The following is a 27,029-nucleotide window of genomic DNA, read 5'->3' as shown; positions in this document are numbered from 1 at the left end:
CGAAGACTAGCCTATATATATATATATATAACTTATTACAGATTTCCCGCGCCTTCCTGTCAGTTTACCAGCTTAAAATCTCCCGAAATTGCAAAATATACGAAAAAGTCCTTAAAATATACGGAAAGATATAAAAAAAATTAGTCATTTTGGGGTGTCATTCAATATGGAAAACACCAATCCTACGCGCGATAAATAAAAACGGCATTAAGCATTAGCCGTAATTGTAATCAGGCCGTAATCAGGCGAACGAAGCTTATCAAACTAATGAAGATCTACTTAAGGTCAAAAACTCTCAAAGATAGATTTAAATATTTGGTAATTCTTGATATTGAGCGGGATCTATGGTAGAAACAGAAGTATTATGATCTACTGTATGACACGCAATGCTCGTAAAGTAATTCTGTACGTTGAAAAGAATGAATAAAATGCAAAGACGAATTTATTTACTAATAAAAACTCTTAAATTTCACTTGTTAACCGCTTCGTTACCCGATTTGACCCTTCAAAATCCGTTTCGCATAGGGCCCAACAATGGTTAAGTCCGGCCCTGATATTTATAAACGGGTGAATATACATAGTAGATTACTTGTTTTCTTTCCATGACTTCTTGGTCACAATGGTTAAGTCCGGCGCTGCTATTATGTGTTTGTAAAATGTTTGTTTGTAAAATGTTTTACATGTTTCGGATGTTCCTTCAGAGTTGAAGATAGTTTACTTCCTAGTCCAAACCTCCCACAGGACGAAGGGGATGGGAGCGGACAGGGTTAGACAGTCCAGCGCGCAACCATGCGTAGAGACGTGTGAATACCCATGTGTTCTCCCAAACCCCTCTTGTTTTTTCGTGGGGTGTCTATCTGCAGGAAAAAAGAGAGTGGTCTTTCCTTTACTTCTAGCTCGTCCAAACTCTTGAGGGAAGAAGAGAATTATATATATAGATTGCAACTTTTTTTATATTTTTCTTTCCTGAGGTGTCAAATTAGAATATTCGTTTTTTTTTATATGAATCTCATTACTTTATTTGGTATTTTTCCAGTTTTTAAAAAAGTTTTCTTGAGTTGACAAATCCCAAACAGAGGATGCATATTGCAATATTGGCCTAACTAAGCTCAAATATCATTTTAGTTTTATGTTCTTGCCTGATTTGTAAAAAAAAACAACTAATTCTTTGCATGATTTTTAATAATTTCATCAATATGAGGATTTTGTGATAACGTTTCATTTGTTACCATTAGATATTTTGAGTAACTGGTTTATCATGAATAAAATAAGTAGTTTTTATTGTTTTAGTTTACTCCCTATTATCTAATCCCTTTAAAAAATAATCAATTAGTCCTATTAATTGTGTTTCATATGATCTATATTTCTTAAGCCGTGTTGGTATGGAGTATGGACATTATGTTTATCTAAGTTGTTTATGATGTTACTACATCTAATGTGTTCTGGAATTTGACAGGTGATGCTGGTGACTGATACTGGTAGGTAGATATCAAACTTACCGTTTCGGCTCCTTCTCCAACAATAACAACTAATTAAAGTTGTTATAATGAGTATTAATGCTGCGCTTGGAATTATGCTGCTTACAAGCACATCTGTAAATAATACAATAAAAATACTTGTGGATAGTTTAAGTAATTTGAGCATTCGTCAGCATTATTAGCACTAGGAATAAACAAAAGGTCTTAATTCTGCTTTTTACCATACACTTGTCCTGGACCCTATATTCCCACCGCATCAAAAAGTTAAACTTCTTCCATCTACGCTGTCTAAGGAGTATCCATAAGTTGAGTTGGTCAGACCACATACCAGAAACAGAAATCTTAAAGCTGTCCAACATGAACAGTATCAATGCGACAGTAAAATCTTTCACCAACTTCCACGGGCGGGACATATAGTCCGCATGCCACACAATCGCCTCATGGCGTGAAGCTGTGAGTCTCGGAGTCTCAAGATTCGAAGCAAGAAGAGTGGCCAGAGTGAAAGAGCGCCGAACTAACAAAAAGCTGAGAGATGAAGCAGCTGCAACTGACCAAACCTACCCATCCCAAGTATGCGGCCGATTTTTTAAAGCGAGGATTAGGTTTTACAGTCATCTTCAAGTCCATAGGAAATGAGAAATGTGCTGATCTTCGATCACGAAGGAGGAGCTATATCATAGAAAAAATCTTTACTCTTGTCATCTTATTAATTGAACGCTTTTACGTATTAATTAAAAAATTATTCACATAAAGAGAGCGCCGCTTCTTAGTAGTATTCATTTGATAAAATAGCACGCTGAGTGTTTCTAGGTGCTAGGTCATAATTGTTTTTTGGCACTTGGAATTTTTATTATTTTTTTTGTTGTTATCCTTTTATCTTATAGTTGTGGCCTCTATTTGCCATTCTGAACACAAGCCTTATTTTTGTTCCGAAAAGGATTCTTGGCTTTTAAGCTAAAAGACAGCTATAGATTGGTTGCCTTGAACCTGCTTTTTTTGTAAGAAACTTTCACCCATGTTTAGGGCAAAGTTTCTTTTATATTTTTATGATATTTTCTATGTGGATTCGTTTCATATTTTAAGTATTACATTAGACAATAGAGTCTTGTTTTTTTTTTGTTGAGGATGTCAGTATTGGTTTTACTCATTCCACTGATAGTTACCATTGCCAGTATTGTGGTTGAAAAATTGTCATGCACCGCTGGGGCGATTAAATTAAAATCAATTTGTTGTTAATATTAAATTATTATTATTAGTTATTAATTAATTCAGTTGAGGTATCCTGACTTGTAGGGGTTTCTAATGACACCATAGATTAGCGTGCATTTACAGGTTGGTAAACAGAACACTTTTTTAGCGTGCACTTTAATTATCAGGATGCCTCAAAATGTAAAAAGAGAAAGGATAACAACGGTGCCGAAAATGATAATTACTATAGAAATCTAATTTTACATATAAATGAGTCTAGATATTTGAATATTTTGTATTAATGTTATTCTAATTCTAGTATCTATCATTTGCAACTTCTAGTGTGACTAAAGAGGACGATCCTTGATACACAGCTATGGTCACAAGTTGGGCATATGTAAATCAACAGGCTACATTTCACTTTCACACTTCTTTCTACTACTGTGGTGTACATCATCTGCAATTCGGGGCCCTTCTTTTATGCTCGCTCTCCATGTGGATCTATCCAGTGCAAGCTTTTAGAGGCAATTTTGAAGAGCTTTAAAGGACTTCATTATATTTTTATTAGCTATTTAACATTCAGTATTTTTTCGAGACACCTCATGTAGAAGTAGTACGGTTTTTTGTGTGTGTGTGTACCGTCCACGTTTCTGAGGCGTAAAGCAATGTAGGATGGCAGCTCACTAGACCCCTAGCTTTGTGCTTCTGGTGATATTTCATCAATTCCAAACATTTTTATACAGTCTAGCAAAAAATGCACTGGCCACTAGCGATCATTCCGTTTCAAGTGTGCTGCCAAAGTAGATGTAGTCCCAGCTGTAGATTGGAAGATCCCAGCATCACAAAACGACTGCTGTATGGCCAATTAGGGGAAAGGAAGAGCTCACAAGGTGAACAAAGAAAACGCTTCAGTGACATCTTTATAGCGTTTTTGAAAGACTTCGTATAACCCTGCCATCTGGGAGAAGAAAGCACATGATAGAGCATCATGACATCGCATCGTAAAAGCAGCGCACTAATTGTATAGGACAAGAGAACAACGCTGGCAGAAGAAAAGTGTCAGAAAAAAAAAGCAAGGCCATTGACACTAGCTCCAACTGGAATAGTCTACCCAGAGTGCAGCCGAGCAAGCCACACAAGGAGGTACAAAACCCCAGTGCAAGGCTCTCAGCCCCCTCGATGACAAAAGTGGTCAAAGTTATATCTCGAACCACGATGAACGAAATATATATATATTGTTATAACCCTATTCGCGACGCAAAAGGGTTAACTGTGTGATTAGCTGACATATGTGACCCAGGCCAGTAATACAGTAAAGCGTGTTATATTGAAAGGCAAGGGACAGTACTGGCATGAACTTTGCACGTGAATAGCGCCCGTGTTATGGTCATCTGATCATAGGCCTGCGCAGACGAGAAACACTGTGTGTAGGAAAGCGGCAGTTCAAGACTGGAGAGCGTTGAGACAGGGACTGTGAGTCGACCATGAAGTCGGTCCCGGTGCAGTCCTCCAGTGAAACGTACGAGTCCAAGAAGAAATAGAGACAGTAGAGTTTTGTACGGTGATATACATTGTAACATTTTAGTTGTTGATGTGTTTGTTGCCAATTGTCTAGTATTGGCTGTTATCTACTTGACCATTTTAAAGTACCAGATTGTTTGGAGCCTTGTTGTCAAGTTCTTGATCGTGAAAGCCAACAAAATGCATATTCTGAGGTATCTACAGTGCATTTTCCGGCTATTTTATTTCAAAAACCTATTGAGCTATTCTTACTGACTTAGACCCTCCCGCGCCGTTCGGCGCATTTGCCGTCAAGCTGTTTCCACAAAAATCTGTCACTGGTAATGTCTGAAGCCTCTTCCCACCTGCTCTGAAGACCTCCATGAATGTGTGGCACCAAGTTGTACTAGGATGTCATCGCAACTCTTCTTATGTCTAATTCATTTTGTCGGAGAACATGTCCCTCAAACTTCATGCGACGCTCTGTCACAATCTTACTAAGGGGTCGACTCCCAGTTCGGCATAGAATTTCCTTGATTTACACCCGATCTCTATAACTGACTCCTAAAATCTGTCTTAGCCATCGCTGTTGAGCCACATTTAGTGTTTTTCAATTTCGGCAGATGACTATTCACTGCACTTTATTAATTGAGCCCCGCCACTTGTAGAAATGTGTAACCTCTCTTGAATACGCTCTTGGAATTAAGTGACTGTAGTTTGCTTTAGATGGTATATAGAATAGGGAAGTTTTATCGTCAAAATCATCTGTTGGGGTTTTAAACTAAAAAATCTCTGGAGTTATGTTTGTTTTAAAATTCAAAACCCCATTTAGCTACGGTCATAGAATTTAGTAACTGTAGTTTGCTTTAGAATAATATTAAAGATAGAGGTTTTCCTCAAAACGCTCTGTAGGTGGATTTTTAACTCAAAACCATCTGGAGGGTTTTTAAACTTAAAAAATAAGCCATCTGTAGGAAAGGGATTTAAACCTTAAAACGCTCAAATAATTCCAGTGTGTAATTTTTTTTTTATATTGAAGAGGTATTTTTTTAGCATCAAACCACTCTGAAGGGGGGGTTTAAACTCAAAACTCTTTTTGGCAACGCTCATAGAATTTTGAGTGCGTAATTTGCTTTTTTCTTACATTGAAGATGTAATTTTTAACTTAAAACCCCGCTTGCGGGGGGTTTAAACTCAAAACCCCTTTTGCTACGTTCATAGATTTCTGAGTGTGTAGTTTTCTTTTTTTTTATATTGAAGAGGAATTTTTTTAGCTTCAAACTCCACTGGAGAGGAATTTAAACTCAAAACCCCTTTGAATACACTCATAACATGTTGAGTGTATAATCTGCTTTGTTTTTAATATTAAAGAGATATTTTTTACCTTTAAACACCGCTGAAGGGGGGTTTAAACTCAAAACTGAGTCAAAACCCATTTAGCTACGCTTATAACATTTTGAGTGCATGATTTGCTTTTTTTTTCATATTGAAGAGGTATTTTTAGCTTCAAACCCCGCTGAAGGGGGTTTTAAATTCAAAACTGAGTCAAAACCCATTTAGCTAAGCTCATAACATTTTGAGTGCGTAATTTGCGTCTTTTTTTATACCGGGTATTGAAGAGGTATTTTTTACCTTCAAACCCTACTGAAGAGGGAGTGGGGGTTAACTCAAAACCCCTTTGGCTAAGCTCGTAGAATTTTGAGTGTGTAATTTTCTTTTTTTATATTGAAGAGGGGGTTTATCGTAAATTTTGGAGGGGGTTTAAAAATCAAAATCTTCCTTAACTGTGCTCCTAAAATTTGGGGGCTTTTCGTTTGCATTTTTTTTTGTTTTGTGTTATAGAAGAGGGGAATTTAATTGCGAAAACCTCCGGTAGGGGAGATTTAAACTCAAACCCCCCTAGTAGGGGGTTTTAAACTCGAACCCCCCTGGTAGGAGGTTTTAAACTCAAAACCCCCTGGTAGGGGTTTTAAACTCAAAAACCCCTGGTAGGGGGTTTTAAACTCAAAACCTACCTTGCTGCCCTGGGGCAAATGATAGTTTATTATTAAAATCTCACCTAAAATAAACAAAATCAAAACAGGGGGGGATTTCATTTCGGGGGGGAGGGGGGGTTGCTGGCTACGCCCATGATATATATATATATTGTTACGAATCTCACCTAGTACAACTTCTCGAACGCTTCCACCTAAGATACCTTCGCACCATAATGGACACAAGCTAGGAAGACTAAATTATGAATATCTATACTCTGCTATTGGCCGGTGTGTACAGCATAGAAGCACTAAATTATGAGTGAGTCTGGTGTGAATGTACACTTTGTTTTCTTATAGTTATAATGTTTTTTGTTTTGTAATGCACAAATTGTAAGACAAATTTCCTTACGGATAATAAAGATTATCATTATTATTATTATTATTATTATTATTATTATCCAGGCTCTCTGCAAACTGCACCATACACCACCAACTTAAAGAACTTGACAACTCAGGGCTCCAAAGTAACGTAACAGTTTAATGTCAATAAAATAACAGCCAATACTGTACAATTGGCAACACGTACACTGTACAAATATCTCTCCTGTTAATAGCCGTACCGCTGTATCAACTCTTGCACTGGCCTCTCCGTCTCGTTCCTGGCTTGCACTGGGTTCAACAGTTCAGGACTGACTTCACACACTAGGCTCGTTATGTCGAACTCGATCACAGACCAAGATCAAGACGCCGTTCGTCTCAACTGTACTTGATAGTACTCCGCACTGAACCGTCGTAATGCTCCGTACAGAACCACACCGCTGAACTGTGCTGTAGTCGACCGTGTTCTGAACCCCTGTCGTGAACCTCCTTTCTGAACCTCGCTGTATTGAGCCCCTTTTCTCCACCGTCTTGACTGCGACACCTCCGCTCTTATATAGGGTCCCTAATGGCCTTCTAGAACCGGAAGGAACATCGCTCGACGTTTCTAGCTTCGTCACATGACTACATTCCTCGTGACGCTCCTGAGCTCTGTTCACGACGGCGATCCTTCCCGAACCGTCCTGTTGACACTCGACTCGGCTGACCGTCGTAACTCGTCACGGTTGACCGCTCGTCTAGCGCTAGCTTGGGGCGATTTGCGTCGGCTGACCACACTCACACCACTACCCCCATCTGTGCCACCACCAGGTTTATAACAATATATATATTATCATAGTATTAAAATCCTCATTTTATTTTAAATCATCATTCACATTGTAATTTGTGTGGAAGTGTGTCTATTAGGCTGAACTAATTTAAGCATTTCTCTTGAGCACTTTCTTCATAAAGGTAATGTTCTTACACAATAACACTTTATAATGTAATATCTATATTGTCTTATAGAAATTAATAATGCTCCAACATATACTTATTGATATGTAATACAAATGCAATTTATTCAAAAAAAATACAATCCTAAGCATTGGCATCTCCCTGCACGCTAGGTTACACCTTTAAATTGGAATAGTGAATACATCGAAAGTACAAACGTCCCCAATGTTAGCTGGTTTGGTTTAATTGTTTCGGATATTTGAAGATGGTTACACCTAGTACAACTTCTCGAACGCTTCCACCTAAGATACCTTCGCACCACAATGGATACAAGCTAGGAAGACTAAATTATGAATATCTATACTCTGCTATTGGCCGGTGTGTACAGCATAGAAGCACTAATTATTATTTGGCAGCTACGTTGGGTCGAACACCGGTCTCGAAGGGAGGTGACCGCGTGCAAAAGGCGATCTTATTTGGTGTAATGCACAAATTCTAAGACAAATTTCCATACGGACAATAAAGATTATTATTATTATTATTATTATCATATAATATTAGATTTCTCATTAAGAATATAAAGTGGAAGAAGAAACACCATAACACATTAGTAATATGTCATAAAATGTCAAAAAGAAAGCATTCTACATAATCATATTTATATATAAAATATTTAATTGGGGATGAAATGACCGGGAGATAGAGTGACCGGGGGGGGGGATGAAGTGACCATGGGATTAAACGACAAGGGATGAAGTGACAGGGGATGAAGTGTCCGGGAACCATATATATATATATATATCATGGGCGTAGCCAGGGGGGGGGGTTCTTGGGGTTCAACCCCCCCCCCCGAAATGAAATCCCCCCCTGGGTGGGGGGGAACGGAATTAAGTGACTGATTTTTGCCTTCATTTTTTTTTTTAAGGTGAGATTTTAATACTAAATCATCACTTTGAGTTAAAAACCCTCTACCAGGGGGTTTTGAGATTTGAAAAACCCCTATCAGGGGGTTTTGAGATACAAATCCCTCTACCAGGGGGCTTTGAGTTTAAAACCCCCTACAGGGGGTTCTGAATTTTAAACCCCCTACCAGAGGTTTTTGCAGTTAAATCCCCCTCTTCTATAAAATAAAACAAAAAAAAATGCAAACAACAATCCCCAAATTCCAACAGCACAGTTAAGGAAGATTTTGATTTAAAAACCCCCTGCAAAATTTACGATAAACCCCCTCTTCAATATAAAAAAAGCAAATTACACACTCAAAATTCTATGAGCGAAGCCAAAGGGTTTTTGAGTTTAAATCCCCCTCCTCCAGATGGCTTTTTCTTTAAAGTTTAAAACCCCTCCAGATGGTTTTGAGTTTAAAATTCCACCTACAGAGCGTTTAGAGTTGAAAGCCTCTCTCTTCAATATTATTTTAAAGCAAACTACAGTACCAAATTCTATGATCGTAGCTAATGGGGTTTTGAATTTAAAAAAAACAAAAAAACTCCAGAGATTTTTTAGTTTAAAACCCCTCAACAGATGATTTGACGAAAAAACTTTCCTTTTCGATATAAAATCTAAATCGAAATACAGGCATGTAATTCCAAGAGCCTAGTCAAGAAAGGTTACAAATTTCTACCAGTGGCTTGGGCTCCATTAATAAAGTGTGAATAGTCTTCTGCCGAAATTGAAAAACATTAAATGTGGCTCAACAAAGATGGCTAAGACAGATTTTAGGAATCAGTCATAGAGATCGGGTCTAAATCAAAGAAATCATATGCCGAACTGAGAGTCGAATCCTTAGTAAGGTTGTGACAGAGCGTCGCATGAGAATTGCGGGACATGTTATCCGACAAAATGAATTACGCAAAATAAGAGTTGCGGAAACAGCTTGCCGGAAAATGCGCCGAACGACGCGATAGGGGCTAAGTCAGTAAGAATGGCACATTAGATTTTTGAAATAAAAATTTTTAATAGCAAGATAATGCACTGTAGATACCTCAGAATATGCATTTTGTTGGCTTTCAATACCAGAAATAGTGCTCGGCGGCGCTGCTAGCAAGGGCAGGGAGTCTACAATAAACAATAAACGTCTTCCGAAAGGGTCAGAATTTAATAAAGATTAATTATGTACACACACATATATATATATATATAATTTTATCCGAAGACATATTATTATAAATATTCACTTCATATTAACCAAAATATTATGACTAAAATATTCTTTACTTGCTAGAGGAGTTTCTGGGGTCCGTGATGATGTCCCTTTGCACTCTGCAACTGTGAAGAAAATATAATGAGCTATGCAAATTAAACCGCTACTTTAAGTAGGAGATCAAACTTCTCTGTGTCTTGTTTGAGCAAAAAAAAACATTATACAGGAGACGAAACTTCATATCAATATGTAAGCTCTTTATTGTGCATGTCCATTATGGACTTAAAAAAATGATTCGATATTCCAAGTGTAGGAGTATGTTTAGGAATAACTGGATGAATTTTTTTTTTTTTCAAAGATATCCCAACCCCCGGAACATTGTTATACAATAAGAAAAAAATAAAAAAACAATTTTGAATCCTCGATTTATTGACCCTTCACCACTAGGGTCTAGAGAACTTATGAAGATGCTGTGCTCAAGGTGTGATATCCACGTGTAAATAAACATCGTTGCCTCATTGAGTTACCTCCCTTAAGTTATTACAATATTCTTGTTTTGTTTTCTTGTGATGTCTCTCCAAAGTTCACGTTGTATTGTCTCCTGAAACGCAACACACTTGGATGACAAACTGTTTCTTAGTAGTTTCTTTACAGCAATCTTGTCTGTGTTCCACCGATTTTTTTATCACAGCAATGAACTAATACTGTGATTAGTTTCTCTTTATCATGGTAAATTGCCTCTATTTTTGCTCTGGCACAAGGCATTTTTTTTTGCATCCCTTAATCATAAGTATTTTAATACTATTAGAGTTATTTTTTAAATTTTTATTTAAAAAGAGGCGAAATGACGTAATACATATTAATAGGATGCATATTAAAAAGGCTTGTCTTCGAGTTCGAAGGTTAATGAGGAATGTAATATTTCTCGTGGCTAAGCAATCCTACCTATAACCTACATATTTTGCCAGGGCAAACATAACCATTGAATATTTACAATCAGTAGACTAAGCGAAAAAGAATTCGCTTTAAAGTACGGAATTTGTGTGCTTTTTCTTTTAACGCTTTGTATATAGACTGCTGCCTTTTAAGGAAATACCAAAAATAAAATAAATAGCTATAACAGAAAGCTTGTCGTTTTTCTTGAATTGCTTGAGGTCAGGTTGCGAATCTGTTTTATTGTATTATTTAATGGTTACTGTTCTTATGTTAATATGTATTTAAAAATTAAAAAATGAAAGGTAGGAGATGTATATAAGTACATTCATAAGTAGCACATAATTACCCAAAATCCACAAACCCTGCTTCTCCATCTAGCGGCGCGCTCCCAACAAAACAAGGTTACAAAGACAGTTTGTGTAGAAACACAAACTCAAAAGCAGACCCCGAAGTGGTCCACCAAGGCAGGTAAAAAAGCAGGTTTCAATATGTTAACAAAAAACATCAGAATTAAATTCTATCAAAGAAAAACGACAGAGAAAAATGGAGAAAGAAGGTTGACAGATCCTGTGTCGTGCCCCAGCGGTGCAGCAAAACAAAGGATAGGTGAAAGTGAATGTGAAGTTAGATGTGAACCTGACTTAACTTTTGTCTTATAATGAATATTTGATTGATCTAATTGTTTTGTAAAAGGGTCAATCTCTTAAAAAATCTCAAAAAACAAACAAACAAAAAAACATTTCCGTAAAAAAATTCCTTTAGTTAAGTGTTCTACGGTTGCAGTGAAATAGGCCTACTGCAGTTCACGCGATAATATGAAAACCTACTTATTCATTGTTATTTTAAATTATTTTTAACTTATATGCATACTAAAAGATTTTTTTTTCTTTTACAAAAATTAAACATTATTTTTGATTAAATGTAGTTGTAGGACAGAACAACAAATGTAAAAAAAAAATAAAAATTTTTTTTACAAAAAGTCTAAAACCATTTGCATAAATGTGTTAAAATATGGTTAAATAGTCATCTCCACTACTATAGAGCCTCCCTTGTTTGTTACTATAAATAGTGAAAAAAATCTTCTTATATAAGTGATTTAAAAATTAGATTTTTCGCTTTTAGAAAAGAAAAAAGTAGCCGTTGCATCAGAACTTTGAATAGACTAAAATATTATGATGTCAGATTTTCTTTATCTTTTCTAGTTTACTAGATCTAAACGGGACGGACGGACGGACAGACATTTCACACAAATTTTATTAGCGCCTTTTCCCCTTTCGGGGCCGCTAAAAAACACTGATAATTGTTAAAGAAATTACTTTTTTTTTTACATCGTGCAGCGTGTCAAAATAGCATTCAAACCTGTGACAAGAACCAAGCGTTAACGTCTGATTTTGCGGAAGTAAAAATCATATTTTTCATTAAATGAACGGATTTTTCTAAGAAAAGAAGAGAGGGTTAATTACCTTTTACATCCAGACCAGGCTTTCGTGTCACATGACTAAAGGGGATATCTTTGAAATTCATCTTTATACAGTGGAAATCATTAACACTGTCTGAAGCGTTGAGTTTCAGGTAGATTCCAGTGGTTAGATGATGTTCTTTCTTGAAGAGTATACCTTCCGCAAACCCTGAAGTCAAATCCTAAAGTTAAAAAAAATAAATTAAGCTGACAATTAAAAAGAGTGTTCGAATGTATGTAAAATTACTTCACGTTAATTATAAAAAAAAAAATACTTTTATGTTTTTTACAACGCTAGACATTGCTTACAATGACTATGTAAAAAAAAAAAAAAAGAATGACAATCATTGTTTAAAAAAAAAGAATTAAAACACAGGTATTATGTCTAAGTATTGCAACTATCTTCTTACTGGGAGAGGTACTGAAATAAAGGTTGCGTGATGGTAAAAACAAACAGGGTTACTTATGTATATATTTACGTATGTCTATATGTATGTACGTATGTCTACGTATGTCTGCTTGTGTGTCTGTCTGTATTTGTGTATGTATGTCTGTCTTTACGTACGTATGTACGTCTGTATGTATTTATTATGTAACTGTTTGTTTGTCTGTATGAATGTATGAATGTTTGTATTTATGTATTATGTATGAATGTATGTATGCATGAATGTATATATGTATGGATGTCCCGTTTGAGAAATCTTTCTAAAAATTAGCATAAATGTTCCTTGGATACTAACTGGAACAGTAACGTATGTAAAGTAGCCCTAAAATCTTTTTATCTTATATAATACAGACGTTACTTCAAAAAAGAAGATGATTACGTCCTACGCGTCATGCATTTAGTCATGCATATTAACCAATGACTTAAATTCTGCCAAGTCACTGGTTTTCCTGGCTAGCTCAGGCAAGCCATTCCATGCTCTAATAGCACTAGGGAAGAAGAAGTATTTGTACAAATTTGTCCTAGCATATGGGACGAGGAATGTGCCTTTATCTTTGTGTCTTTCAGAGTATTTTATTAAATTTTGTTTTTGTATTTGAAGATTATGGTTCAGTGTTTTATGTATGATTGCTACTTTACTTTTGAGCCTTCTGTCCTGAAGGCTTTCTAAATTTAGTGATTTTACTAAAGGTGTTACTCTAGTCAAATGTGAATATTCGTTTGTTATGAATCTCACGGCTCTATTTTGTGTCTGTTCCAGTTTCTTAATGTTTTCTTGAGTTGAGGGGTCCCAAACGGAGGATGCATATTCTATTATTGGCCTAACCAAGGTTAAATAACATTTTAGTTTTATGTTCTTATTTGATTTATAGAAATTTCTTTTAATAAATCCTAACGCTTTGTTTGATTTTTTTGTAGTTTCATCAATATGTGGATTCCATGATAGTTTTTCATTTATTATAACACCTAGGTATTTTGCGTTTTTAGTCTGTGTTACTGGTTTGCCATGAATAAGATAAGTGGAATTAATTTGTTTTAGTTTTTTTGTTACTCTTAACAACTGACATTTTTCTGGATGAAAAGACATGCTCCAATTTGATTCCCATTTCTGTAATTCATCTAATTCTCTTTGTAAAATATCTGTGTCTTGTGTTGTTTTTATTGTTCTATATATTATGCAATCGTTTGCAAATAATCTGACTTTTGTTCCTGAAGTAATGCAATTTGGTAAATCATTTATGTAAATTAAAAATAGTAGTGGACCCAAGACTGTTCCTTGAGGTACACCTGAGTTTACTGTTATCGGTGTTGATTTAGAGCCATTTATTATTACAGTTTGTTCTCTCCCTATCAGAAAATCTTTAATCCACTGATGCAGTGAACCATTAATGCCGAAATATTTTAATTTTTTAAGCAAACTATGGTGGTGAACTTTGTCAAAAGCCTTAGAAAAATCTAGTAAGATAGCATCTATTTGTTCACTATTATCTAAACCTTTTAAAAAATCATCAATTAGTCCTATTAGTTGTGTTTCACATGATCTATATTTCCTAAAGCCATGTTGGTATGGAGTAAGGACATTATGTTTGTCTAAGTGGTTTATGATGTTGCTACATATTATGTGTTTTAGGATTTTACATGTGATGCTGGTAAGTGATACTGGTCTGTAGTTTCCTGGGTCAGATTTTTCTCCTTTTTTAAATAGGGGGGTGACATTAGCTTCTTTCCAGTCCTTTGGTACTCTGCCCTGGTTAAGTGAAGCCTGAAAGAGTATTTTGAACACTGGGGCTAGCTCATTGCTTAGTTCTTTGAGTAATCTAGCTGGAATACCATCAGGTCCAGACGCTTTATTTGGTTTGGTGTTGGCTAATAGTTTTTGAATTCCATTTTCTTGTACTACTATATCTTCTATGTTGTCTACTTGGTTCAAATTCAGTAATATGTCTTTGTCTTCTGGGGCTGAGAATGCTGATGCAAAGTATTTGTTTAGGATGTTTGCTTTAGTTTCATTATCATTATGTATTATGTTATGTTCATCTTTTAATGGCGCTATGCCTGTTGTTTCCATTTTCTTAGACTTAATGTATGACCATAGGTTTTTTTTGTTATCTTTAGATATTACATTGTTTATGTATTCACTCTGCAGCTGCCTGCTTACTTTTTGGGTTAAGTGTTTAATTTTTATATACTTTTTGTAAACTCTTTCTGCATTAGTTTCTTTAAATTTTCTATATAGGTTTTCCTTCTGTTTACAAAGCTTCTTTAGTCTATTATTAAACCAGTATTTATTTATTTTGTTTGATTTGCATATAGTTGGTATATGATTTTCTATAATGCTTTTAAGATGGTTTTTAATGAAATTCCAGAGGTCATCGACTGGTTGGTTAATGTCTTTTTCTAATAAGAATGTTTGTTGAAAGTTTAATGCAGCTTGGTGTAGTTGTGTTAGGTTACATTTATTCCAGAGTAAGATTTTTCTTTTGGGTTTGGTATTGGCTACTGCTTTTATCTGACTGTGTATTTTTATGATCTCATGGTCTGATAGACCAGGGATAATATCATAATCAACTACTAATCCAGGTCTGTTGGTTAAGAAGAGATCTAATGTGTTGTTTAATCTAGTTGGCTTTTTAATTATTTTATCTAAACTTAGGTTGTGTAAAGTTTCTATGAAAAGCTCATTTATGTCCTTAAGGTTTTGGTGTTTATCTATGGTTAGTGTTTTCCAATTTATATCAGGTAGGTTGAAATCACCCATAATCCAAAAAAACTGCATTTTTATTTGTTTCTTTAAGTGTAGTAATCTGATTACATAGTTCCTGCATGTATTCTAAACTAGAATTTGGTGGTCTGTAAATGCTGCCTATTATTAGGGATGTTGAGGTGGTATTAATTTTACAAAATGTTTATTCTATATTTTTTGAGTTAGGTAAGGTAATTTCTTCTGCTATAAGAGTGTTTTTTTATTGCTAAAAGAACTCCTCCATGATTATCAGCCCTATCTTTTCTAAAAATTTCATAATTACTATTGAAAATTTCTGCATTATAAATTTCAGGATGTAGCCAAGTTTCTGTTCCTGCAATTATGTCTGGTTTCTCACATTCTAATAAAAATTTCTAAGTCTGCTGTTTTGTTCCTAATGCTTTGAAAATTTATCACTAAGGTTTTAAGGTATTTTGGTGTTACTTCTTTAGTAGGTTTGTTTAGTGAGGCTGTTGTATTAATTTTAGTAGATTTAGGTTTAAAAGGAGTGGATCTGGCTAGTGGTTAGTGAGTTTGGTTTGGGATGGTGTTTAGGATGTTGTATGGGTTAGAAGTGTCTGCATCAAAGGAATCAAACAGTCCTGATGTAAACTGAGGTAACCCACACGGTACACAGTGCCATGATGCATCTTTGTTGCCTAAGGCATAATACACAGGTGTATTCATATGGAGACATGATGCATGGTACCATTCATCGCAGGTGTCAGATTGAATGGCTTTCTGTTTCATGGTGCATACTTTTTTGCAGATGTTGCATCTATCTTTAGATCTAGGCCCTGGATTTGACTCTACATCTCCTGCTATTAATATTAACAGTGATAGGTATTTATTTCTGCTGTGTCTGATTGAGAACTTCCATTTGTGATGGGTAATCTTCTTTAGTGTTATGGATGTGTATGTTAGGTTATTTTTGAAGTTGCATTGATCTAAAGTGTGATGATTGATTATGACTGTTATTTCCATTTTAAGTTTAGTGTTGACTAAGGTAGATCTGGTTCTGTGTTCAGCTAGTGTGTATTTAGTAATTATTAGGATAAATAGCCAGAGCACTTTCATGATGACTGTTGTTGATTTTAGTTTTTAAAGGGGTCTAGTCTAAATCTAGTTTAAGGTTTACAATGCCTAAGTTATGTCTAAATCTAAAGTGAAAGCTAATTTACAATGACAATCTTAAGACCCTCAAAAAAAATTATCCAACTCTATGAAAGTATTACTATTTCATACATCTAGATTATATAGTCATGTTTACATAGACAAGACCGAACGAAAGGATCTATATCTAATTTTAGAAAATACTTTTTGCAAAGATAGTTTTTTTTTTACTTTGACACATGAAAATACAAAATATAGTCCATTCATTTCTTTTTTTTTTTAAATTACAATTAAATTTTTGTTTCAAAAGCATTTTTACATAAATTCGTTCCTTATATTTGCGAATTGTTGACGTCCTGTGGTACATTATATACCATTTATTCTTTAATTAGACAAGACCAAAAGGGTGCGCATGCGTAGAACTTATACTCTCAAACCCTAGATCAGTGGTTCCCAAACTTTTTTGTCTTGTAGACCCCTTGCAATGTTTTCTGGTTTTCGGTAGACCCCCTGTTTAACTTGCAATTTTTTTTTTTCAAATTCATCAACATTTTTGTTAAACTAATTTCTATTTGTAGTGAGTTGAAAAGTGAAAATGTAATTTAAAGCTACATACTAAGTTATAGAGATTTATCTTTTTTGAAACCAATTAAAATAAAAATTAATATGTATTGCTGGAATCACCAAAACACACTGGAAATGCCTTTTTGCAGGTTTATCATCCGTTGCTATGGATGTTATGTTTCAAATAGGAATTTGTTGTTCTATGAAGTAGTGCTTCAAACATTAAATATTAATTAATTAATTAATTTGCCTTAAGTATCATTGTAAAAGTTTTCTCAAAGAGCAGTTTATCGTGTATTTCTTAATCATTCAAGTGTGGCTCAAATATTGAGTCTTTGAAGATGTTATCACTACCAGGAGAAGGGGAGAAGCCAGTAAGCAGGAAGGGCTCATTAGCCTTGGCTGGCTACCTAGCAGAAGTAAAACTGAATTCAAAACTCTCCTGCCTTTCAACTCAAACATGGGAAAGGTTTTGTGGGTCAACCCTGAGTAAAAAAAAGGAGCCGGTGACCCTAATGCAGTTTGCAGCAGACATCACTACACCCTGTCAAAGCCTGTGACACCGCTGATCCCAAACTGTATATATGTCGTTTGCAAATTAATTACATAATAAGCTTTTAATTTTATAACTCATGCCACCGACGTGTCCTTGAACTGTAGAGTTGCTTAAAGCAATTGATTTAATAATATCAGATATAGCTTTGTGTAAAACAGTTTTTACAGCTACAACGGCTGGTAAAATAAATGTTTTACCTTTAGTGTTTTACGTATTTGGTCATAAAAAAGTAAAGTTCTCCTTTCAGACCTTGTGATGATGTTAAGATTATCTGTTTCTTTGGCCAACGGTTAACGAGCAGAGTTTAATGTTGGCAGCACAACCACCTTTACTTTTCCTAACAGGTGCCCATTAGAGTTGGGTGGACTCAAAAGGAGCCCTAAAAATCCTGACAATCAAAATTTACAGAGATTCGAAGCCAGGACCCCAGGTTCAGAAGCCAAGCACTTAACCACTACCACCCTATTTTGCTATAAGTAAACAGATTTTTTAAGACGCCCACAAACCATCATCTTCTCTATATGATGTCGAAGACATATTTTGTGGGTCTATTCTGAACTTTATCTTTGAATGTTTGAAAGTTTTTCAATCTCTTTTATCATAGTGACATTGTGTCAAATGATTCTCCAGCGTAATTATATATATAGTTTCATATCAGCATAAAAAGGCAATTTGCATGATTGATAAGGAAGGAACAATTTTAAGTAATCAGCCGCTATACAGCTTACATTTCTTTTTGCTAAACATTACTTACTTACATGTAGACAAAATTAAGTTATTAAAATAATTCTTGAAATTAAATATAACAATTTTTCGTTTGAATAGCAGGATAAATATTTAAAGGATTAATTAAGGTACACATTATATATTAGTGTGAAGGATTAAATTAAAGTGATGTAAAAAAGTCACGACGTGCTTAAATAAAATCTATTATGGTAGACCCCCAAGAACATCTCATAGACCCCCAATTTGTTTTTTTCACTTTCGTAGACCCCTTGGAAGTCCTCGTAGACCCCTGGGGGGTCTATATAGACCACTTTGGGAATCACTGCCCTAGATCTACTCAAATCTACTAGATCTAATTCAAGTCTTTAATGATAGATCTACTCTTGGCAAAGAGAGTTTTATACTTTAACAAATGATCATACCGAATATAGTTCATTCATTTAATATTTTCATCAAATTAACCTTGCATAAACTTTATAGAATCCTAAATGCTGCTGGTAAAGTCATTTGCAAAAAACAAACCCCATTTGGGCAGTTGTTTGAGACAAACATCTATAAAAAAGCTAACAAGATCATTGAAATAAAGAATCACCCTTTGTGTCAGGATTTTGTGATTTTACCATCACAAAAGAGATACAAGACACCGATAGCAAAGACAAACAGACACAAACAATTTTTTGTTCCCCTGGCAATCAAATGATTAAATAAGAACAATCTGGTATAAACTTTGTCACATGTAAATTATGAGTGAGTCTGGTGTCAATGTACACTTTGGTTTCGTATAGTTATAGTGTCTTTTGTTTTGTGTAATGAACAAACTGTAAGACAAATTTCCACACGGACAATAATGATTATTATTATTATTTAAATGTGTTTTTTCTAAAGCTCGATATCGTGCGCTTCATACATTAGACACAACTTAAAGATCACACATGCGCCGAACAGAAAACTTACAAGTCTTAATTAGGCGGAATAGCTATTTTTTTAACCTCCATTCATAATATTTTTCTTTTAGCGCATTCGCTTACTTCTAACATTATTAATTTGTTTAATTGTTTCTGACACACTATAGCATTGAGTATATCAGTGATACGCAAATTAACCCTGGCTGCAGATAATATCTAGCTAGTCATCAAATAAAGGATAGTGCTCTCTCTGGTTAATACCATAAAAATCGAGGGCAGAAATTTAGAGAAGGGGAAAGATAATCAACATATTTTTTTCTAATCTGACCATAAAGGGTTTAGTAATCTATATATATAATTCTCTTCATGGCTCAACAGTTCGGACAAGATGTAAAGGAAAGATCATTCTTTTATTTCTGCATTTCAGACGGACTAGAGTTACCCCATGAAAAAAGAGGGGGTGGGAGAGAACAAATAGTATTCACCCGTCACTAAATAGCAGGGTCGGAATAACCAATGTTGGACCCTATGCGAAACGGATTTCACGGGGCCACATTTGGGTAGGGATACGGATAATAAGTAAAAATTAGGAGTTTGTATTAGAAAATAAATTCGTCTTTGGATTTTATTCATTCATTCTTTATTACGCACAAAATTACTTTACGAGCCTTGCGTGTAGCGAAGTCATATATTATATTTTAAAAATTCTATTTCCTAATAGATCATGCTCAGTAGCAAGAACTGCCAAATGTTTCAATCTGTCTACGGGAATTGCTGACCTCAAGTAATTCCTCATTAGTTTGAGGCGCGTGAAGCTTCTTTCACCAGATTTCACAATAACGGCATTGCATAATGCCGTTCTTGTTTCGCGCGTATTTTTTATTTTTTTAATAATTAAAGACACCCTAAAATGACAATTTTAGTATAAATATTTCAGGAAATTTGAATGAGTTTTCAAAAAATTTTAATAATATCCAGAGATTTCCATGACATTTCTGTATATTTTACAATTTCAGGAGATTTCCAGGATCTCATGGTAAATCAAGTGGCAGCGGAAAATCTGTTATAATTTATAAAATAGTTTAATTTAATAATTTACACCTATAATTAGCGCGGGTCCTATAAAAGTGTGTGTGGGGGGAGCCCAGTTGGGTCGCATAGGTTGCAGCAGTCTAAGGCCGGCCCTGCAATATAACGGCGTAAACAACGCCGCCGGTTGACTAGTAATATATAATAGTGATAAAAATAGATTATTTTATTTGAAATTAGTAGGCTAATATAAAAAATTTAGAGAGCCTTTTAGGTTAATGAAAAGATCAGAATCAATTAACTTAAACTTCCAATTATCAGTTATCTATTTGTTTGTCTATCTATCTAACTGTGTTTCTGTATGTCTGTCTTACTGTTTGGGTCTTTGTGTCTGTCAGTCTGCCTGCCTGTCGGTCTGCGCGTTCATCAGTGGCGTAACTAGGGTTGGGGGAGGAGGGGGGAGAATTTGAAGATCCCCCAGGGCCCCCACTTTAGTGGGGCCCAAATGAGTGTTTGAAATTTGTTTTTAAATAATATAATTAATACGTCACTGTCATGTAATCTTGCTTTTTAGGTTAATATATATGTTAGTGACCCTGTTGAATGTACTCCACACAGATCACTCTTTCTGTGAGGTGTTACTCTCAATTTCAAGGAGTAACTTCCATAGCGCTGACTAGTGCCGTGTAACTCTCAGGAGGTAACTTGGTATATAGGGTAGTTTATTTCATCATCCTTATTATTTAAAACAAAGGAGACCATGAACGTGTCGAAGAAAAGTTTCACTATTCAGATGATTCATACAAAGATACAGCAGTGGAAGAAGTGAAAAAGTCTCTTGACGAGAGAAGTAGTGCTGAAGAAACTCCAAGGGATGACCCTTCTACCACAGACAGAGGAAATATCTAAAGTAAATGATACAGATGATTCGTCAATTGATGGTCTTCTAAAATCACTTTCTCCAGAAGTAGAAGAAGCAATAAATTAAGTACAAAGACTTTAGATATGTCCAGCCTGGTATTGGATCTGAGGAATTGCGAGCAAAGATTGTGAAAGGGTAGCTTATTTTTCCAAAACAAAGATGAATGTTATTGTTTCCAGTATAGTTTACCCAAAATAAATCACAGTTTGACATCTTGTTTCACTAGAAAGCTTCCAATACGAAAAATTTAGTACCGATCTTGGCTCCTCTTCTCTCCACACTTGGGATGTCTATTTTGTTTTGCATGCGTACTGTTTTCTAAAGCATCAGAAAAGACAACTAGTGCATTGAGCAAATCAGGAGTTGGAAGAAACCTGAGAGATTGAAAGAACATGAAGAAGGAGTCCACCACAGACAAGCTTTTTTAAAGTGGAAGCTAAAGGAAGAAAAGCTTAAGGCAGAAATGTGCACTATTGGAGAGATATTCTGAAGCGTGTAGCAGCAGCTATTAAGTACTTAGCAAAAACAAACTCAAGCTTACGTGGTCACAACGAAAAACTGAATTCACCCAATCCTGGGAACTTCCTAGCATCTTTGAAATTTCTTTCAGAATTTGATGAAGTAACAAAACGCCACTTACATAGAATCGAATATTGGAAGACACATTATTTGTCACCAGAAATTCAAAATGTATTTATAAACTTGATGGGAAATAAAGTTAGGGAATCAATTGTTGGGAAAGCCAAGCAAGTTTGTTACTTTTCTCTGATGCTCGATTCCACCCCAGATGTTTCTCATCAAGAATAGGTATCCCTAATTGTTCGTTACTTAGATGTTGATAATCTCGAAATAAAAGACTCATTCATTGGATCCTTTGAAATTTGTAACTTGTTCTGAAAACTCTTAAAGACATTGGACTGGACATTGATCTGTGCAGAGGTCAAACCTATGATAACGCAGCCACAATGAGTGACCGTCTGTCTCTCAGACATAAGTTCAAAGGCAAATTTTCTGAACTAGGATAATCACTCTCTGAACCTGGCAGCTCTTATTTCTGTTGAGATGGATTCAGCAATTGTCACCTTCTTATTTTGGAACTCTACAGGAGATGGGCCAACTGAAAGAAGCTGGAATCGGGAGTTTAAAAAAGGACAGTCATACAAGGTTACCGTTTGATCGTCTTAAGAGCTAAGCCGAAGGCTCTTCGAGCGCTAAGTTTGAAAAAAAAAACTGTTTGGACGCCAAACAGTAAAAAAAAAACCTGTCGGAACACAGTTCTGTTTGAGAAAGACCCGAGTCAATGCCTATGTAAAGCATTGCTGTTTCCAATGCCTTTGGCCCCCGACGCATGCTTGGCTGTACATGGCCGAAGGCCGAGGACACCGGGAGCCTCCGTCATTTTCCTTTGTTATACCAAGCTAACCGTGGGGGACTCGCCATTTATGTAACGGTCTCTTGAGGAACAGCGCATGGATGTGTGACAGGTTTATGGGGACTCTTTTGCAACTCCTCCCGTGCAATGGGTGGACTCTCGTCTACCCGTGGGCATCCTTACGGGAGTTATGTTTCGCCATTCATTTAGCCTAGTTACCCCCTCAAGTAACCGTTTCCACCCGGGTGCCACAACTGAAAGAATGAACACTAGAAGTAATGCACAGACTTTTCTTCATGCAGTGGAAAATTATGAATTTTTAGCTTATCTGGAATTCTGGTCAAATCTCCTAATTGATAAAGTTCAGAAGAAACTACAAAAGTCTGGACTAAACATATGGAAAGCAGCTTAAGTAATAAAATCATTTCATACTTTCTGCAAAATGATAACGGACGAAACTAATCACCCAATCCATCGAAAGAGCAAAAGAAGGTAGTAAATGCTATGGATTTCCTGTAATCAAAACAACCAGAAGAAAGAAAAGACTTGATGGGGAAGCTGAGTTCTGATGTACTGTCGATAGCACTGCAGTTGAAACGTGTTTCGACAGAAAGGCTGGACAGACTTCATATGAAGATGAAGGGTGGATTCCGAAGGCTGGAAAACCATGAGAGCACATTGAGTTTCTTCTTCAACCAAGATAGCTTTTGGAGTCTATGGATGATTACACGCTAATGAAAAAGAATGTTACCCGAACCCCCAAATCCTTAGCTACGCCCCTGCCGTTCATTCATATGATGAAGCTATAAAAAAAAACAAAGAGCATATTCTTTACATTCATTTTTATTTAAAATTTAACAAAACAAGATTACAAAGAGAGTTTGTGTTACACAAACTCTGAGGCAGCCCCCGTCGAAGTCGGATCCCTGTCGGATCTGCATATTCTCAAATAATATTCAAGAGGTGATTTAATTTTGATGGTCAAAAGTGATAATGTTTCAAAGATTCATTTGCCGTAAATTTAAATTTAAATTAAATAAAAAATAGTAGATTAGTTTTAGTATATTAAAACATTGCAATATTGATCAAAACGTTTGGAAATGAAAATCTACACTTTTTTTTTACACTTTAAGTTTAGAAATTGAAATTCTACATCTTAATCTAGTCTATTTTAGTCTAAACTAGATCTACAAATTCTAGATCTAGACTCTAAAATAATTTTAATTAGAATATAAATCCAGATCTAGATATAGCCTACTGTAATAAAAATCTAGATCTAGTTTAAAAAATCTAGATTAGATCTAAATCAAGATATTCCTTTTTAAAACGCGAGTTACATAACGAGGCTTAATAAACATTACTATACCGAGTTCTTTTTTCATTTCATTTAAAGAATTAATTCCATATAACGTCAGAGGGAAAAAAAAAACACTACGTCACACGGCCTAGCTAGACTAAAAATCGCATTCATCAATACGAGCCATTTATCGAGTGTTCATAGACATTGGTGCACCGAGTGCGTTCTTTTAGCATTTCTTTTAAAGAATTCATTCCATATGACGTCAAAGGAAAAAAAAACACTACGTCACACGGCCTAGCTAGAATAAAAATCACCTTCATCATTACGAGCCATTTATCGAGTGTTCATAGACATTGGTGCACCGAGTGCGTTCTTTAAGTATTTCATTTAAAGAATTCATTCCATATGACGTCAAAGGAAAAAAAACACTACGTCACACAGCCTAGCTAGAATAAAAATCGCCTTCATCATTACGAGCCATTTATCGAGTGTTCATAGACATTGGTGCACCGAGTGCGTTCTTTTAGCATTTCTTTTAAAGAATTCATTCCATATGACGTCAAAGGAAAAAAAAACACTACGTCACACGGCCTAGCTAGAATAAAAATCACCTTCATCATTACGAGCCATTTATCGAGTGTTCATAGACATTGGTGCACCGTGTGCGTTCTTTTAGCATTTCTTTTAAAGAATTCATTCCAAATGACGTCAAAGGAAAAAAAAACACTACGTCACACGACCTAGCTAGAATAAAAATGGCCTTCATCATTACGAGCCATTTATCGAGTGTTCATAGACATTGGTGCACCGTGTGCGTTCTTTTAACATTACATTTAAAGAGTCCATTCATATGACGTCAAAGAAAAAAATTCCATTACCTCACAATAGGCTAGTACCGGTACCCTAAAAAAAATGTCTTTATTTACACGAGATATTTGACGAGGGTTCATATACATTGGTGCACTGAGTTCTAAAAAAAATTATTTAAAGAGGATCAAAGCCGCATTGTTTTTGCGTTTTGTCTGTCAGTCGGTCTGTCCGTTATCTTGATATAAAAAAAACAACAACTAAAAGTTATAAAAAATTGATTAACCTTTATTTTACGTTTCAAAACATCGCAATAATTTTTAGGTATGAACACAATTGAAAAGTTTATATAATAGATTGTTCCGGATGTTTGTATAAATAGTAAAAGAAAAAGAGAATTTCAGATAAATGTAATACCGTTAATTAAATTTTTTGGATGGTCTCGTATAAAAATTAGATGTACTACAGCCATGTGGAGAGATTTTCATACCTTACTTTGGTGTTTGGATTCTTTTTTCCTTAAAAATCGGAACATAATATTAACGATAATTAGATTTTTTAATGTTTTAGGTAGAAAGTTAAATGTACTGTAAGAGAGTAGTGAGTTAAAATATTTTTCATAAAAATCCGAAAAAACATTATTTCGAAAATGAGAAGATTATTTGTTTGTTAATTAGAAGAGAGGAGTTCAAACAATTATTTGGCGTTAGTAGATTTTTAAATAAATTCGGAAATTTCTGGCGACGATTTGTAAGAAACAAAATCCGGAACATTCTTTATCGATTACAAAACTTCTATGTTATGTTTCAGCAAGAAAATTAAATGTCTAAAAAGTAATGTTCAGTAATCAATTCTAGTAAATTACTTTTTTTTAAAGCCCTGAACAACATATTGTCGATATTTTTAAAATTTGTTTAAAGATGAAAATACGGAACAATTTGATATTGATAACCAAATTATAGTGACGCATTGTCAAATAATATAAGTGTAATATTAGTAAATTATGCGATTTCAAACAATCATTAGGCATAATTCATATTTTATAAAACAATATCCGGAAATTTTTACACTTAATGAAATATAAGTCAGTATAGAGATTTTGATTTAGCATTAATATGCTATTTACATAAAAAACGGAACAACATATTATTGATAATGTGTTTTTGCAACGTTTAAGAATGGAAATTGAATGTAATATAAATTAGAAGAGCAAACAAACATTTGTTGGGTTTGATTAGTTTTGCAAAAAAAAAATCCGGAACAATCAATTTTTAGATACTTAAAACTATTGAGATGTTACGGGAGGAACATTAAAGGGTAAAACAGATTTTCAATAGTTTTTAGAGTTCTAGTTTTTTTAATCTAATCGAGACGGACAGACCGACTAACAGACAAAACGCACAAAAATAATCTTCTTTTATTCGGATGGGGGCACTAAACAAAAAATAAATAAAATCTGATTTTTTTTAAAAAGTTTAAGGAATTGGTTTAGCACCTGATCATGTTGCGACGTTACGCTACTGCACGAAAATCGCTGCATAAAAAGTCCATTAAAAAAAATGTGCGTGATATTTACATACAAAGTGCATTATTAGCCTTTATAAACAAACAGAAATGTTTTCTTTTAATTTTAGCAGCTAGTTGACCAGAAAAAACATCTTTAACTATTATTTATATTTGTTGTAAACATTTCCTGTACATTTTTAAAATATATTTGACTTTGTGATACTGAAAATACACAAGAATTGCCCATCTTTGTTAGCATATTGTAACATTGCCTCCCTTACATTTACGTAATTGTTTTAGAATTGGTGTATTTTTATGAAAAAATCGCTTGCATAATTAATTTTATAAATTAAACGGTTTGCTTTTAGAATACCAAAAGTAGCCGTTGCACCTAAACTTTTCAAGCCGCATTTAATGATGAAATAATATTTTTCATATCTCTTCTAGTTTTCGAGATCTGAGTGTGACAGACGGACAGACGGACAGATGGACATTTTGCACAAACCTAATAGCGGCTTTTTCACCTTACGGGGGCCGCTAAAAAACTAAATAAATACGTGTGCTGTGTGTACTGAAAGTCTAAAATGAAATGTTATAAGGGTTAAATCTACATCTAGATATAAAACTAAGAAACTAAAGAGATTTTTTATTGAAGAGGGGTGAATATGGTACACTAAATAAAGGGATAAAAAATTAGCATATGCTTTTATGGCAGGCTGTTATAGTGAAGGAAGAAAAATACGATTTTCAGCTAAAATAAAAATAAAATAGTTACTTTTTTAACGTACTATGATCGAGCATCAGCTAGTCACATACATATCTAGGTCTAAAAATGTATTAAACCTAGTCACGTGTATATTTAAGTCTACTTACTATAAATGTATCCATTTCACTATTTAACAAAGCTATTGTAGTTGTATTGTGTGTCAGCTTAAGGGCGGTCCTTTCTTCGAAGTGTTTCTGTCCAAATGTTTGTAAAGTGCAGTTTATCACATTTGAATTCGTCTTGCAACTTCTGGCTGTATCTTGACATAATAAATAAATACAAGA

At 34.8% G+C, this 27,029-nt stretch overlaps 1 protein-coding gene across 2 annotated transcripts in view; it reads right to left on the bottom strand.

Annotated features, from left to right (window-relative positions):
* Window positions 1–27,029, bottom strand: part of LOC106065353 (uncharacterized) — a 49,892-nt gene that overhangs the window by 10,606 nt on the left and 12,257 nt on the right. For both annotated transcript variants that reach the window (XM_056017727.1, XM_056017726.1), the window contains exons 2-5: window positions 26,853–27,004; window positions 11,996–12,173; window positions 9,671–9,721; window positions 1,500–1,592 (exon numbers count right to left, since the gene is read on the bottom strand). In XM_056017727.1, coding sequence (XP_055873702.1) covers window positions 1,500–1,592; window positions 9,671–9,721; window positions 11,996–12,173; window positions 26,853–27,004 — 474 coding nt within the window. The remainder of the gene's footprint in view (window positions 1–1,499; window positions 1,593–9,670; window positions 9,722–11,995; window positions 12,174–26,852; window positions 27,005–27,029) is intronic.

Source organism: Biomphalaria glabrata, chromosome 18 (genome assembly GCF_947242115.1).
Source record: "Biomphalaria glabrata chromosome 18, xgBioGlab47.1, whole genome shotgun sequence".
Lineage (NCBI taxonomy): Eukaryota > Metazoa > Mollusca > Gastropoda > Planorbidae > Biomphalaria > Biomphalaria glabrata.
This window is presented reverse-complemented; position numbering and strand designations above follow the sequence as displayed.